We start from the raw sequence: 17211 nt of genomic DNA, 5'->3' as shown, positions 1-17211 counted from the left end.
GACTTTTAATTGATTTGACTGTTTAATGTAGAACCTACTAGTCATGCTGCAACTCCAGTTAGCGCGTCAATCTGTGTAACCTCCTTCCCGTAACATAGCATAATTTGATTTATCAGCAAGTTATACAAAAAGTCTTTCCTGTTCCAGCGCCCCACGCTTTTACAATCAAATATTATAATTAAAAGCACATAGTTTTTAAACTTCAGCTCACAAATAGAGACAACTTGAACGATCCATAATTTATTTTTGGCTTTTACGTGCATTTATAAAAGCGTGTTTTATAGTGTTTTTTAAACTATTAATTTATTGTAATTTAAGTGCAAAACTTTTATTTTACTTCGTTTGTATCGTTTATGTTTCTGAGCCTGCCTAAATACTCTGAAATAGCTAGTATTGAGGAAGCAACTTATTTGAGTTCAAAATAAAACACCTTTTTCTTTGCAACATTGTAATTTTGCCTTAGTAAAACTCTTACATCTTTGTCATCTTTGTAGGTATAGGTATAAAGGCTATTTAGCCAAGGTGACAATCATATACCTAACAATAAACAAACACAATAACAGGGAATGTAACGTTCCGCCGCCAAAGTAAATATTAAACCATGGAGTAAATTATAAATACTTTTTAACAGTTTTCTGAAAAGTTATCCTAGTGAAATTAAGATGGCCTACCTCGTATGTACAATCAATTCAATATTTATATTTTGATCGGTAGGACTGTGGTTTCAATAGACAATTGACTAGCCATTAAAGATGAAAGAATAGAAACACAAATTAGTCAAGGAGAATTGCTGAAACCGTCGTTCACGTGGAGGGAGCGCGGGTGGGTTCCGTCGCCCGTCCTGAGCGCTCTCTTCGCGATCATCTCCGGACTCGCCCGCTTCAAGTCCCACGCCCAACCGATCCGCTCGAAGAACTCGATTAGAGCGTTGGTATAATTAAAATACTTCATTCCAGATTCCGAGAGGCGGTAGTCGGAGGGGAAGGCGTGGTGGTAGTTGTGGTGGCCCTCGCCGAAGCCGAGCGCGTACAGCAGGTCGCTCTGCACGGACGTGTCGGCCGTGTCGTAGGGCTGGCGGCGGCGGCGGGGGTGGCGGGGGCGCGAGGCGTGCGCGAGGCTGTTGATGCAGAACACGAGGTGCGAGATGGCCAGCAGGCTCAGCAGCTGCAGGCAGTGCGCGTGGCGCCACGACTCGCCCCACAGGAACACCGGTATTACAACTGGCAGTACAAACGCTAGCAGGAAGTTGAGCCGATAATAGTATCTGAAACAAATAATAATCAACCATTTAAATAGATGTTTAACACAACCTACGATTGAAATGAAACGAGATGACGGTTATTGTTATTCCTGCATAAGTTACCTACTCTGTGTGTCACCTCTTTAGGCTTAAGAGGCCTTATTCCTAAAGACGAGCGTTTTTTGCAAAATAGAACCTTTTTCATTCAAAATTATAAAGAAACTATAAATGATTATTAAAAAAATGATAATGTTCCTAAAAGTACATATCTTAAGCTAGAAAGTCAATTGGTACTACTTTAAAATATGTCTTTTTATACTTCCGAAAAATCAGTTTTTTCGGAAGACGTTTTCAAATTTCGTAGTGGAATAGCTCGTTTAGAATCGTGATTGTACTGTTAAAAATGTTATTTGGGGTAATAAATGATCACAATCCTATTTGTTATATCCTGTACAAGTTAGCTAATACTTTGACATTTTAAGATTTACTTGAAATGGTGGATAAATAACCTTCCGTATCCTCCCCATTTTTTCGATAAAAAGAGGTTTACATTATGTATTTTTCCTGCGATTCCTGCATTTTTTGTAACTCTTAAATAATATTATCCTAAACTAGAACTTCTTATTGACCTATCGAAAAAAAAAAATCATACATATAAGACATACCTTTCTGTCGATAGATATGTTTTTAAAACACCTAAAATTCGAATAAAAGACACTGTGCTAACGCGAGCCCGCTCAGTCTGCGCCGAGCGCTCGAAGACAATGGACCTGCGTTTGATCGTCCGGCGCACCTAGCTTTCGTAAGCAGCGCAATAGTTCCGAGAAGTGCCGTAAACTGCGACTAAACAAATCTTGATCCTTTTTACACCTTATGCAATTTTAGCATTCGACATGCTTTTCATATGATTTTGGATTTTAAGTTATACGTGAAGTTTGTTGAGAGTTTGAATTATTATTATATTTTGGGACCAGGATGAGGTTCTGGTTCTCATGATGATGGAGTCAGGCAGGAGATGTTCAACAGAACTGCTATTCTACTTATCATAACTCCACCATGTTTGGGCTCACATTAGATTTGGGCTGATGAGCACCATCGATCTAGATGAGGTTCAAGGTCTCATGATGGAGTCAGGAGGTGGTCAACAGAACTGCTATTCTCCTCATCATAACCCCATCATATTTGGGCTCATTAGATTTGGGCTGACGAGCACCATCGAACTAGATGAGGTCCAAGGTCTCATGACGGGGTCAGGAGGTGGCCAACAGAACTGCTATTCTCCTCATCATAACCCCATCATGTTCGGGCTCATTAGATTTGGGCTGACGAGCACCATCGAACTAGATGAGGTCCAAGGTCTCATGATGGAGTCAGGAGGTGGTCAACAGAACTGCTATTCTCCTCATCATAACCCCATCATGTTTGGGCTCATTAGATTTGGGCTGACGAGCACCATCGAACTAGATGAGGTCCAGGGTCTCATGATGGAGTCAGGAGGTGGTCAACAGAACTGCTATTCTCCTCATCATAACCCCATCATGTTTGGGCTCATTAGATTTGGGCTGACGAGCACCATCGAACTAGATGAGGTCCAAGGTCTCATGACGGGGTCAGGAGGTGGCCAACAGAACTGCTATTCTCCTCATCATAACCCCATCATGTTCGGGCTCATTAGATTTGGGCTGACGAGCACCATCGAACTAGATGAGGTCCAAGGTCTCATGATGGAGTCAGGAGGTGGTCAACAGAACTGCTATTCTCCTCATCATAACCCCATCATGTTTGGGCTCATTAGATTTGGGCTGACGAGCACCATCGAACTAGATGAGGTCCAGGGTCTCATGATGGAGTCAGGAGGAGGCCAACAGAACTGCTATTCTCCTCATCATAACCCCATCATGTTCGGGCTCATTAGATTTGGGCTGACGAGCACCATCGAACTAGACGAGGTCCAAGTTCTCATGATGGAGTCAGGAGGTGGTCAACAGAACTGCTATTCTCCTCATCATAACCACATCATGTTTGGGCTCATTAGATTTGGGCCGACGAGCACCATCGATCTAGACGAAGTCGTAAGGTCTCATGATGGAGTCAGGAGGTGGTCAACAGAACTGCTATTCTCCTCATCATAACCCCATCATGTTTGGGCTCATTAGATTTGGGCCGACGAGCACCATCGAACTAGATGAGGTCCAAGGTCTCATGATGGAGTCAGGAGGTGGTCAACAGAACTGCTATTCTCCTCATCATAACCCCATCATGTTTGGGCTCATTAGATTTGGGCTGACGAGCACCATCGATCTAGACGAAGTCCAAGGTCTCATGATGGAGTCAGGAGGTGGTCAACAGAACTGCTATTCTCCTCATTATAACCCCATCATGTTTGGGCTCATTAGATTTGGGCCGACGAGCACCATCGAACTAGATGAGGTCCAAGGTCTCATGATGGAGTCAGGAGGTGGTCAACAGAACTGCTATTCTATTCATAAGACTGCTTGCACTTACATTGACATTATACTTTACATAATGCTATTAAACCTAATGAAGCGTTGTTTTATTACCTAAATCTCAAAACCCTCTAAATAAAATATGTATAGTAAGGAAGGAGTAAAAATTTAACCGCAGGCTTTCCAAACCGACGATGTTTGATCAGCTACTTTTAGAACGAACATGTACATAATTTGATTTTCACCCTTTCAAATGTTTCTAAGACGCAATGTTTTGCACAGGTCACGTCATGCACAGTTAAACTGTGGAATGAATTATTGCCAGCGGTATTTCCGGACCGATGCGACCTTCAAACCTTCAAGAAAAGAACGTACATCCATCTTAAAGGCCGGCAACGCACCAACACTTCTGGTGCTTCGGGTGTCCATAGCCGGCAGTGATCGCTTACCATCAGGCAACTTGTCTGCTCGTTTGCCTCCTATCCCATAAAAAAAACGTTTAATAATTTTTAAGAAAAAAAAACCGCCGCCTTTTGGGTTCTGATGAAAGCTACTTGCGAATGTTGGATTATGTACAAATACATACATACAATCACGCCTGTATCCCATAAAGGGGTAGGCAGAACATATGTAGAAATGTGTAGGTATTTTTTAAAACTGCTTTTAATGCTTTAATTATTAAATTTTTTAAATCGGTCCAGTAACGACGGAGATATCGAGGAACAAACAAAAAAAAAACAGACGAATTGAGAACCGTCCTTCCTTGAGAGATTTGAGGCGATGGTTAAAAAGTGACACAACATCATGAGCAGTTCCACTGCACCAAATGTCACTATTCTGGACGTAAGTGCATGCTGTTCTTATAAAAATATGAAAGTCACTATAACTGTGCCGTTTAGATTTAGGGAGTTCCGGTCTGACCATCATCAACAGTTCCACTGCACCAAATGTCATTGTTCCGTACGTAAATGCATGCTATTCATATAAAAACACAAAAATCGCTATATGTATGCCTTTCAGACTTGAGGAGTTCCCTGGATTTCTCCAGGATCCCATCATCAGAACTGGGTTCTGATAAAAATAGGACCAATCAGTATGCATATACATTCAATAAAAAAACAGAAATCACTATTAAACTATTCTCTAATTTCAAGTTCCTAACTAAAATTTTCCTAATAAAAAAAAAACAAATTGATCCCGATACAAACTTTCACCCCCTTTTTCCCTCTACTAGGGGTGTAAATTTTCATAATCGATTCTTATCTCTTCGAAATTTTGTTAATGCAATCTATACAAATTTCGACTTTCTAGCTTTCGTAGTTTCGGCTCAGCGGTGTTGGTTGTTGAATCAATCAATTAGGAAACCTGTATTTATATATGTATATGTAGACTACTATACTTTTACTACATTCATACACCTTATTTACTACTACCATACCATGAACAGGAAATTCCCCGTATAAAATTGAAAATTATGTTATTACCAATTTAATTCAAAACTATCAAGATTATTTGTGTCGGCGTTGAAACGCGCGTTGAGTTGCAGGTGCTCGCGTACCGAGCGCCAACGCCATCTATCGATGGCCGTTTCGTGAAATTGATGAGCGCTCTAAGGAATAAGGAGTCTTAAACTGCTGAATCTATTATGAGGTCACATAGTATTATCGTCATCAGTCTTGTTCGACGAAATTGGAGCAATACGCATTTAGATGGAAGTTGAGCTCCTTCCGGGCACCGTAGTGCCGATGACAGCGTTATTCCGAGTGTTCTGCGTACACAAGACATGGCGAAGGCTAGTGCCGTTAAAAACTGAGCTAGCTAGTACATGGCTAAAAATTGCTGAAAATATTAAGGAGACTGATGCGAGCTCACGAGATTTCTTTGAATGTTTGTACCAAATGTATGTCCTTACTTCTTCTGGAAGCGCAGGAGCGGGTTGGCCATGAGGTCGGAGACGTCGACGTGTCCCCCTCGGCTCACGACCTCGGGGTGCTTGCGGTACAGCACCCAGCCGGCGTGCGAGAACCACCAGCCGCGCCGCGCGCTGTACGGGTCTGCGTCCGAGTCGGTGTACTTGTGGTGCAGCCTGACCCTCACCAACAATACATTTACTCATTATTAATCTGTACTGCCGATACAATTCAATAAGTTCCGGAGTACCTACCTAGTATAATAATTCGCCGGTCCCAAGTAACACTGTCGGATTTGCGAAATGACTACTTTCCAGCAGAGCCAATCAAAGTTTTGCAAACAGGTTTTTGCTCTATAAAATTGTCAAATTATGATATTAAGTTATAAAATTTAGGAATAGTTACTATTTTTAGATACTCTTAAGATGTGCATAAGTAAAAATAAGAAAATACTTGAGGAAACCTCAGAAATAGTACAACCGACATTCTTGCCAGGAGATTATTAAACGATTTTGTCGGATGTGTCACATACAACTTTTTTGTTTGGACATGGTTCATATAAAATGGTCGTATGTGACACTAACGCCTTTTTTTATTGGACAATAGGTAATAATATGGGTCGCATGTGTCATTTACGACTAAATTACCTGTGTTGTGAATTTTCTTCTGTAGTGGTGAAATACGACAGCTAGATGTTGTGGGCTCGGCGATTAACAGCGAAACCGAGCGTGTAACGTTTTGTGTCGAGCCTATGACGTCACGAGTGTACTTTAGTGATGGGAACGTTGTCGCCGCGTAACCCATTCGATCGATTGTGGAGGTTGCCCGCCGAAGTTAAAAATATCGGATGTTCATCTTCGTTGTGAAATGAAGTAAGTATATACCTGTATTCGTGTGATGACAAACAATTCACTAGTAGGTATATAATTTGCCTAAGGCCAGGAACAAAGATTTTAGTAGGTAGGTATTAATACTAGTTAATATTTCGTAATATTTTTAAGAAAATCGACCATGTAGTCACAGCATTATCCTCATGTTATTTGTTATAACTTTTAGTAATATAGAAATATTATTAACCATTAACACATTTTTAGAGTTATTTTTATTCATAATAAATATAGAGCGTATTATGTTTGTATTTGTTTTTCTGCCGACCGCAAATTCAACGTTAATACCGTAACTGTAACCTATTTTAAAGTTAAATTAATTTTCACTCGTACTTTATATGTATAGTTTCATAACAATATAAAAACATAATTATAATTTCCACTGCTTCGCAAAATCGATTTAAGTCGAATAAGGAAATCGCAGCATACATGACGATATAGTTCCGTGGTGCACCACTATTCTTAAGTTCGACGTGAGTTCGACGGACAAAATAACAAATCTACCTTCACTTTGTCTCGACAGTTTGAATAGCCTATTTTTATATCGCTTGTTTTAAACGCACGCCAAGTCGGACTCGTCAAATTAAAGCCGCAATGGAAAACTAGTTTGACGGCCGTACGTCAGCTAATGTTTTGATGATAAAAATAGGAAAATCGTGTTTTTTATTTAATAAAAAATATTTTAGGACAAATGGTACTTACCGATGATAGGAAACACTTTGTTTAACACCCTTGCTTTTATTGGTGGTGTTTGAACAGTTAATTATCGAATACCGACCCATTTTGTATTTTTCACTGTATGTCACTCGCGGGCAGCGGTCGGGAGCAGACTGACTTGCGCGGCGAACAATGTTGCTCGCTATTTAACTTTTTCGCACGCGAAGTAGATACACTTTTTCCTTCTATCTTGATTTAGTTCTGTGGTGTGTGAGCTCGCGAAGTCGGCGGTTATCCATACAATATTGTGGGTAGTGGCACAAACGACCGCGTCGCCCTACCCGCGCTCCCGCTAACATTGTTACAACGCGACATCCGACATTGTAAACTAGACGCTGTGTAAGATACGACGTTCTTGTGACATATTATTTCGGAAGATAGAGAGAAATGTAAAATTCTGAAAATGTCATATTATAAATTTGGATGTTTTAAGATCATTAATGCAATAAAATGAAAATGACGATTTTGTAGATCCGACAGTGTTACTTGGGACCGTCGAATATATTAAAAATACTGCTGCGGCTACTCTATTTTCTTTTGTAATTCGTTTTTATACAAGGTCCAGAGTAACTGTTATTATATATTATATTATTAGCAGCAGTATTTTATTTCTTTAATATGTTGTGGTGATATCATTTTGAATATCGCACCCGTTGAGCGACGCCTCTTGCTAACTATAATATAAAATTTAATAAATTACACACTACACAAAAGTGAAGACTACTAGCGCCACCTATTGTTGTGTAGACGCAATATCAGACTAATCGTCAACAAAAATCAGAAAACAAGTTTTAGACATAAAACATTTAAGTATTTATTGAGTGATCCAAACGATAGTCAGAAAATGGGACTGTAGGAAAATTTTCTTGTACAGTAATGCACAGATATTCACTGAATGAACGAAAACTCCGAGCGGTAGCGCCCTCCAGTATGAAGTAGCGAAACTACAGGTACATCTGCCGCGAAATAGGTGCCGCTAGCAGTATCTGAAAGCAAAGACTGCCAAGAGTTTATTATAGGTATTTATAATAAGGCCCTTGTTTATGATTATGATTGATAATTTAATTCATTATGTTTGATTGTTGGTTGTCAACGCAGCAGCCTTAAAATCATTACGCGAAATGCATGTGTTTTTTATGTAGTATTAGAATTCTGATAGACATTACAATTATATTATTGCATGTGAGTACCACCCGCAGGTGAAGCGAAGAGTCTAATATAAATATGCCCATTCAATGTCAAAATACATGAATGTTAATTAACAAACTCAAAATTCTATTAGGTGCGCCGTTTGAACAGAGCTCCTACACACACACACACACACACACACCTGTGGTCGCGCACCCAGTTGACGACGCAGTGCTGGCTCGCGAGGGTCTGCAGCAGCAGCAGCAGCGCCTGCAGCGGCGCGGCGGCCTTGAACGCGCGGTGCGCCCACAGCCGGTGCGCGCCCACCGACGTGCCCAGCCCCATGCCCACGAACAACACCATGTCTGGAAACGACACATATAATAGAATACCTGCGACCGACCAAGATTATGTATGGACATTCGTAGTTTAGGCTTCCGTAGTTGTCTAATAACTACTAGACTATCCGTCATAGTAAACTGACTTGAAAAGGAGTCATTAGTAAGAAGTTAGTAAGCATCATCACGTACTACAGTAAGGGAGTACAAGTACATTCGTTGATCTTTTGTAGGTACTAAAGAAAAGGGATAAGTTTTTGCGGTAAGTCCTGTGGCTCTCACGCCTCAGCCACGACATTGGTTAGCGGCCGCCGACAGCGATTAGCGGCCGCCATATGTTGGAGCGAGACACATCGATGGGACTTTTCATTCGCACTTATGGCTACCGCTCACCGCTGTCGCGCTTAGACCGATGTCGTGGCTAAGCCGTCACAGTGAACGTACTGAAGAGTACGGTGGCGAGGCGGGCTTGGGGCGCCAGCCACAGGCCGTAGAGCGCGCCGAGGTGCCAGTAGGCGAACTTGAGCGCCACGTGCAGGCGCAGCGCGTACTCGCGGGGGCCCGCGCCGGGCGCCGGCGGCTCCGGCGCGGGCGCCGCCAGCGGAGCCTCGTCGACTAGTCGCGCCTTTTCTTTGATGTTTGGAGCCATTCCTAAATGTTAAATGTTATGACTTCTTAGATAGATAAATTGTGTGAGAATGAAATAGTTGACATTGTTGGTAAAGCAGTTGAAGAACCTGCAATGTAAGGTTAATTAGTAAAAAATTAGAAGGCAACATTTAAATTTATACCTACTACTGTATACTTACTTACCGATATTGTTACGATGTTACGTTTCTTTCTTCTTCTTATAAAATTTTCAATTTGAAAATGCAGTTTATGTACATGTACCTACCCACTTTAAGCTGCCGGAGCACTTCTGACAGTATTGCGACTTGCGACTCACCACCACCTTCCTGCTTTCTTATAGGTTAAACGAACAACCCGAGTGGAGTGTCACAGTATTGTATTTATTATTTGAAGATAATTATGACAAGTCCAACCCTCGTGATATCATTAACAAGACATGTGACATTCCTACCTACTTATTAATATCACCATTGTCTACACACAACCCGTAGAAAAAAACCGATGAAGCGACACGTAGTGTGTTAAGGTTCCGTATCTTAAAAAAAAACATATTATAGTATATTTTTTCGCACAGGGGAGTCGCTAGGTTCATTCATGGCGCAGCTCAGCTCAGGTGCTAGGGGACAACCGTGACATCTGTGACCTCGCATGATGCCTTACAAGATAGGTAATAATATCTGTGATACAAATAAGCGGACCGGCGCGTCGGACGGACGAAGAAACCCTAATAACATCAAAAACACAAATTAGTAATGGAGGAGGAAAGCACTGTCACTTGTTCACGCCCTCGAGCTGCGCCGAGGTAGGTAAGTAACTAATATTATATTCATTTGAAATATACAGATCTCAGAACTGCGATCTAATCAACACTTGATAGAATCAACATGCGATAATATTCACAGTTGATTTTAAAATGATGCGACTTTGACATTTATACACGGGTCGAATTAGGTCCATGTGTGCGTAGCCGAATGCACAAACGCTCACGAATCTCACGATAATATCTATCTCTATCGCTCTTGCGTATTAAGTAGCGCGACAGAGCCAGACTACATTTCTGCGGCGTTTCGCAACGCAGAAATGCCATTCGGCTACGGGGCCTGATCTTTTCAGCGTGTTATGATATGATTAGGCATGAGGCAAAATAATTTCATGATGTGGCAGTAATATCGAATGTGCCTACGATAAAAAACGGCAGCATACGGTTATCTACCGTCCTTTAGTTACTTACTAATAAATAAATAAATAAATAAAATGCGGGTTCTGGAACTCGAAATTGCTTGTTCAGGTGAAAAGCGTATTTTTTCCATTTTTCCCTTAATAAACAAACATGCTGAAGTACGTTACTTAACGTTAGCGGACGCATCCGCTTGTTAAAAAATCTAAAAGTGTTCTAAATGGCCTAGACTATCACCTACTTTCAACTTTGCATCCGGTTACCAAACACACTGTATAATACGTACCTAGACCAGGCAATAGGCATTCGCCACGACTCATGGGTCATGGGGGAGTCCTCACAGGGGTCCGCATGCAATGTCAGGGAAAAATCAGAAAAAAAAAAAAAAAAAAAATGGTATTTTTCAAAGACAACTAATATAGGCCAGGTCACATCAAGGCGGGAAAAACTTCCCTGAGTCATGTTTGCAACCTTGATGCACTTGAAGTTGTTGGTCGCTGGTCGTTGGTCGCTGGTCGCTGGCGGCGGAGCGTGGCGCTGCGCCCGCCGACAGCCGACGGCGACACGCCTCGCACCACAACAACACACTTGCACTTGAATGGCAAACTGTTTCAGTGATTGCCTATTTTATTACTCTATTATCAGGTGTGGCAAACAAGCAAATTCATTAATATAATAGAATGATGATGATTTAAAGACGAATATAATATCTACATTTGGCTACATTGGGCCCGTGTGGTGATGGGTTAAGAATTTCACCACCCCCTTTCTTCCCGTGGGTGTCGTAGAAGTCGACTGTGGGATATTGTGGCGTAGGCGAGAGGCTGGCAACCTGTCACAATTTGGATTTCTTTCAACCCCTTTTGCCAAGAGTGGCACTGAAACTTAGTAGTTCATGTACTCTGCCTACCCCTTTATGGGATACAGGCGTGATTATATGTATGTATGTATTTGGCTACAGTTCAGTACAATGTAATAAGTGTGTAGCGTGTACCTACAACCAGGAGGTGTATGTAGTATCGAAGCAATAAATTAGGTAAGTACGTCATAACGTCACGGATATCAACACCCGTCAGGGGCATTATTTTGGAACTCATGTTTCAAAATGGTAAGTAATAAGTATGAGACTACAGGCAGTACAGGCGAGGCGGACTCGTACTAGCTCTTAATCCACATTGTTTAACGATGTTCAGTTGCAGCTGGTGCTCGATAGAAAATGTTACGTTGAAGAGAGAATTCAATGAATTGATTGCTATCCTAGAAGGCAGACACACTATCTAAATATTCAGTAGTGCTAAACTCATCGTACTACTAATCTTCCTACCTACTTAGGTACTAACATTTCATAGGAACAATTCTTGTACAAAATAAGACTCCTGAGAGTATGTGGGCAGCATATCGCTTCTCTCTCATTATTAGGTAAGTACCTACTCCTACCTAGTAGGCAACTGCGCACTGATTATGGTTTGATAACGATCGATGCAAGTTTTTATTGTGCGTTATCGACCAAGCATCAACGATAGCACTTCTTCCGTGAGCGAACAAACACAATACACTCGTGTTTCATAGTCTCACAGAGCAGTGGGCAGTTCTCCTTGAGGTTCAGAGCGAGATCAAGTGTTGCTCTCAACAGGAACACCCACAAGTTCAATTAACATATCATCTTTGAGATGTCTTATGAAAATAGTGGAACGAAGAGCATCAACAGCTGAAGAGCGTCTCAAAATGGCTCCTTACGAGAGAGACATGGCCGGCCCGTTGCAGGAAGCCTCGGTGCTGACGCCGCAAGCCGAGCCGCGACGCTGGTCCGTGCTGCCCCGCGCCGTCGCCGCCATGCTGTTCTGGCATCTCAGCGGCCTCTACGGCATCTATGTCGGCTTCTTTTATGCTAGATGGTCTACCATTTTCTTTAGTAAGTTTGATTACATTGATGCCTATCTGCGGAGGACACAGGGTCATGGTACATGGTCGTATTGTTATATATTCGGTTGTACAGACGCCCAATATTAGGCTCGTCACAGACAGAGCTGACAGCGCGAGGTAATTCACTCGGATGAGGAAACACGCGCGCTCCTTCTGGCCAGGCAGGTCTACATCGGTCATTTGTCGAGCATAATTGCCTAATGGCGTAGGCAGCGGACGTTTTTGTCAGTGTTACGTTCCATCTATTCTGTACTATATGTACCAAATGTAATATGCAAGAACAAGTGTGGGGTCCGCAGATGTGTTGCTGTACGTGTGCGCGATGCTGGGCGTGACGGCGGGCGCGCACCGGCTGTGGGCGCACCGCTCCTATCGCGCGCGGCTGCCGCTGCAGCTGCTGCTGGTGGCGTTCCACAGCCTCGCCTACCAGCACTCGGCGCTCCGCTTCGCGAGGGAGCACAGGTACAGATACAGAGCGACGACAATCATAAATAAATATCACCCACATGGGTAAGTAAGTATGTACATAATGCGAGGAAATTCAGCCCCGGACTGGGTTCAAATCAGGGTCGTCAGGTCAGTGTTGTCTGGCAACCTAGCCATTAATTTATTGTATGGCGAGTAATTACAACTGTGTTAAGATGACTGGTAGACACTGTTGCCAGCTTCTTGCACTATTAGCACCACCCATCAGAGGCCACGCCAAGTGTAGCAGTCAAGTGCAATGCACAGCCTATGCAGCTCCACTGGCGGCATTCTACATTTTACATTACTACATTCTTATAATATTATGACACCAGTCCCAAGTAAGAATGATATTGATTGTGTATCGGTACTGGCACTGGCAGGGCGCACCACGCGTTCAGCGACACGGACGCGGACCCGTACAACCCGGCGCGCGGGTTCTTCTTCGCGCACGTGGGCTGGCTGCTGGTGCGGCCGCACCCGCGCGCCGTGGCCGCGGCGCGGGCCATACACGTGGCCGACCTCCACCAGAACCCCGTGCTGGTGTTTCAGGACAAGTAAGTAAGTTTTAAGAGTTTTTCTCTTCAGAGCCTACGAGTCAGAATAATTGAGTCTGAAGATGGCAGGAATTAAAATGTTGTTGTTGTAGGTACAGCTTCTACCTGACGGCGTTGTTCGCGTTCGTGTTGCCGGCGCTCGCGCCGTGGTGGTGGTGGGGCGAGTGCGCGGCGACGGCGCACCACGTGTCGTGCGCGCGCGTGCTGGCGGTGTGGCACGCGTTCTTCACGACCAACAGCGTGGCGCACCGCGCCGGCCGCCGCCCCTACGACGCCCGCATCGCGCCCGCGCAGAGCCTGCCCGTGGCGCTGGTGACGCTGGGCGAGGGCTTCCACAACTTCCACCACGTGTTCCCATTCGACTACCGCGCGGCGGAGCGCGGCAACGGCTGGCTGAACCCGACGGCGCGGTTCGTCGAGGCGTGCGCGCGGCTGGGCTGGGCGCGCGGGCTGCGGCGCGCAACGCCCGCCGCCGTGGCGCGGAGGGCGCGCCGTACGGGCGACGGCACGGACCTGTGGGGGCGACCACGGAGCGATCTTGTTGGTGATTCCACTAAATAATTTAGATCTTGCATTCGGATTTGTAAGCTTGCCACACAGAGTCATGTCATCTCGGATTACAATGTGCTTTAGTACGCTGTGGATGTAAATCTAAACCCGTAATGACACATCAGGCAGATCAGACAATCCAACGGAGTCGCCCCGTTTTGTAACCTAAATATTAGTTAGTTTTAAAGTTTACAAAATGCATGTGAATTTGCCATAATTTTATTTGCCATCCTATTCAACAATCATAATATTGTTTCTCATAACATCTTATGCCATAATCATTGTTTACTATATTAATCTGGTGTTAGTCTGTCTATAAGTCCGTCCACAGCCTCCTCACCTACGGTGTCGAGCTGTGGGCACGCGCTGCAGATGCCGTGCGAGTGTTCAGAATGCAGAAGAAAGCGATACGGGCCATTGTCGGCGCACCCGATGACGCAACATGTAGAGAGCTATTTAAGGAACTAAATATTATGCCTCTCCCCTGCGAACTTATATACCAGGTAGCTCTCTTCACACACAAAAATTTAGATGTGTTCCGGCAGCGAGGCGTGAACCCGCACCGCGCCATGCGCAGCGACAAGCTCGCCCATCTGCTCGTCACACCTAAACACGACCTACGCAAGTCTGAGAGGTCAGTGTATAATGTGATGGGCCCGTCCGTATACAACAGACTGCCGGACACAGTAAAACAGGATGCAGTTTCCATTGTGGCTTTTAAGAGAAAACTACGTAGATGGCTCCTTGACCAAACGTTTTACTCATTGGACGAATTTTACGAGCTTCCTATCCAATGAGTTACTTACTTACATTTAATTTAAGTACGTACTTAATGTATTGTATTTTTATTAGAACATGTACTTGAATGTATTTTGACCTGTAACTCGATGTTATAAATAAAGTATTGTATTGTATTGTATGTAAAAGGAACTATTTAAAAAAAACGCTTTCTATCATCAGGGTACGTAGCCAAATGCATAAACGCTCACGATAATATATGTTTCGTAGCGATCTATCTCTATCGCTCTTGCGTACGTTGTTGGCGCGACAGAGCCAGACTGCGTTGCTGTCGGCGCCTGGCGTCGACGATAAGTAGCCATGCGGCTTCGCCGGCAGGTGTAAATTAGACACGACGTAGTACCTACAGATTGTCTCAAAACCGAGCTACTCCGTAGAAAAACATACTATTAATAACGACATTGAATTAATTATAATAGGATTTCAACACATTTTTATGAAAAAGAAAAACTAGAATAATAATATATATGTTTAATACAAAATATTGATTTCTTAAATATAAATCACATGGCTTATACTAAAGTATGATTTGATTTTCCTCCGCTCGGGAGACATCATCATCCTCCTTGCGTTATGCCGGCATTTTCCAAGGCTCATGGGAGCCTGGGGTTCGCTCTGACAACTAATTCCAAGATTTGGCGAAGGCACTAGTTATACGAAAGCGAATGCCATCTGACCTTCCAACCCGAAGGGTAAAGGCCTTATTGGAATTAGTCCGGTTTCCTCACGATGTTTTCCTTCACCGAAAAGCGACTGGCAAATAAAATATCAAATGACATTTCGCACATAAGTTCCGAAACTCATTGGTACGAGCCGGGGTTCGAACCTGCGACCTCCAGATTTCGATCTCGCATGCTCTTACCGCTAGGCCACCAGCGCTGCACCAGTGCTGCAAGGGCATTTAAAAAAAAAATTTAAGAAATATTCAACAATATTCAATACTTAACAATACATACACCGTGTCCAATAAGTTTGAATACAGCACAAATAGCCAATAAAACAAAATGAACAAATAGTTACTACATTATTATTATATTTTATGAATGACACTCTTATTTACTACATTCACAACAAATGTTTTGGAATAACTCCAGCATTAACTTGTTTACCAGCCTCAAACGCTTCTCAAACGGATCACACGCGGCACGCACCGTTTTCTTCACATTTCATCCCAAATACTCTCGATAACCTTTTTGAAATGATCTAGGTTTATGATTTTATAAAAATTTAGTCTTCAAAGCATGTATGACCATACAAAATAGTCTAATACACCTAAACCTGGAGGCCTGGGTGGCCACTCATGTTTCGGATAAAAAACTGCCAAATTAGTCTGAAACTACGCTAGAATACCATTTGCCGAATGTGCTGGAGGTGCGTCTTGTTGGGACACATGATACTCATTCCCAAGCATCCTTTTTAACTTTAAGGCATTTTTTTCTCCAAAACCTTGGTTTTAAAGAAAAAAACGTTGATTTTAACGCTTTTATCTGTAAGTACTGAAGGTAGTTTACCTCGCTTACATACTGCATCCCACACCTGGGCCGATGGTGAGCTCTGGAATCTAGGCACATTTTTCTAGTTGCCCGGAACGTTATCTATCCTCGGTACCCATAATAGTTTATTTTGGACACGTGGCATCTGTTTTATCACATACAGATTCTCCTTATGAAAAATAACTCGTCACCTGCGTGCCGAGCAAGTATTTTGTTGGCACTTTACCTCTTTGTTTTTCTTAGACACTTCGGAAATTTCATGTACTTTGTGGTTGTATTTTATTAAGAGGAATATACTCTTTAGTTTAAATAAGAATTTTATGGCCTGTGATCCCTATATCTTTAGAACTGAGGTAAAATGTGAGTATTCGGACTTATTGGACACGGTGTAGAATAAATTTAAAACTATTCGAAATATATTTACAATCATAATTTTCGAAACAATATTTTGTTAAGACTAATAACAATTTAGCTGGCACAACAGGCAGCAATTATCCCGCGACATATATCCGTTTCTTCTTTTCTAATAACCTAAGTGCGCAATAAACGGGAGGTGCGTCTGCTTATATTTGATAGTTATGCTAGCTCTTTGACATATAAACTATAGACAAGAAGCATAATTTGTATTTATTTAAAGGAAGAGAGAATTATCTTAGGTAAGAGTTCAATAGAATAGACACTAAAGTAAACCTTACCTACTGGCATCACCTGTGCCATAGAGGAACAAGTTCCTCCGCTCGGGAGACGAGTGAGTAACAATACTTATAATGACGACTATAATGTATATATTTGTATTACAAATACACGTGCCAGTTAGTTCTTTTGGGTCGTCAACATTTACCATTTTGAACATAGGCAAACAGCAAAGGTAAAGTACTACCTTGCCGTATTAGTACTTTACATAACTAATTAAAATTAATATTATGAAATGTTTTTTAATCGTTTTGTTTTT

At 42.6% G+C, this 17211-nt stretch overlaps 2 protein-coding genes across 4 annotated transcripts; one reads left to right on the top strand and one right to left on the bottom strand.

The window, feature by feature from the left end:
* Positions 1–437: 437 nt before the first annotated feature.
* On the bottom strand, positions 438–9694 carry LOC125237498 (acyl-CoA Delta(11) desaturase-like). Of its 3 annotated transcripts, none has more exons than XM_048144613.1 (5): positions 9563–9694; positions 9112–9318; positions 8532–8694; positions 5600–5773; positions 438–1264 (listed from the first exon to the last, which is right to left on the bottom strand). In XM_048144613.1, exons 2-5 carry the CDS (start codon positions 9314–9316, stop codon positions 778–780), a joined length of 1029 nt encoding a protein of 342 aa, XP_048000570.1. In that variant the 5' UTR covers positions 9317–9318; positions 9563–9694; the 3' UTR covers positions 438–777. The 3 variants fall into 3 exon arrangements, with proteins under 3 accessions (XP_048000570.1, XP_048000569.1, XP_048000571.1); XM_048144612.1 differs by having other exon boundaries at positions 9481–9616; XM_048144614.1 differs by having other exon boundaries at positions 801–1264; positions 5600–5783; positions 9481–9616.
* A 3008-nt stretch (positions 9695–12702) lies between these two features.
* On the top strand, positions 12703–14167 carry LOC125237529 (acyl-CoA Delta(11) desaturase-like). Its single transcript, XM_048144650.1, has 3 exons — positions 12703–12859; positions 13246–13419; positions 13512–14167. Exons 1-3 carry the CDS (start codon positions 12720–12722, stop codon positions 13978–13980), a joined length of 783 nt encoding a protein of 260 aa, XP_048000607.1. The 5' UTR covers positions 12703–12719; the 3' UTR covers positions 13981–14167.
* Positions 14168–17211: the final 3044 nt, after the last annotated feature.

The sequence above is a fragment of the Leguminivora glycinivorella genome, chromosome 21 (assembly GCF_023078275.1).
Source record: "Leguminivora glycinivorella isolate SPB_JAAS2020 chromosome 21, LegGlyc_1.1, whole genome shotgun sequence".
NCBI classification, from domain to species: domain Eukaryota; kingdom Metazoa; phylum Arthropoda; class Insecta; order Lepidoptera; family Tortricidae; genus Leguminivora; species Leguminivora glycinivorella.
The sequence above is the reverse complement of the archived record's forward strand: the minus strand, read 5'-3'. Positions and strand labels throughout refer to the sequence as shown.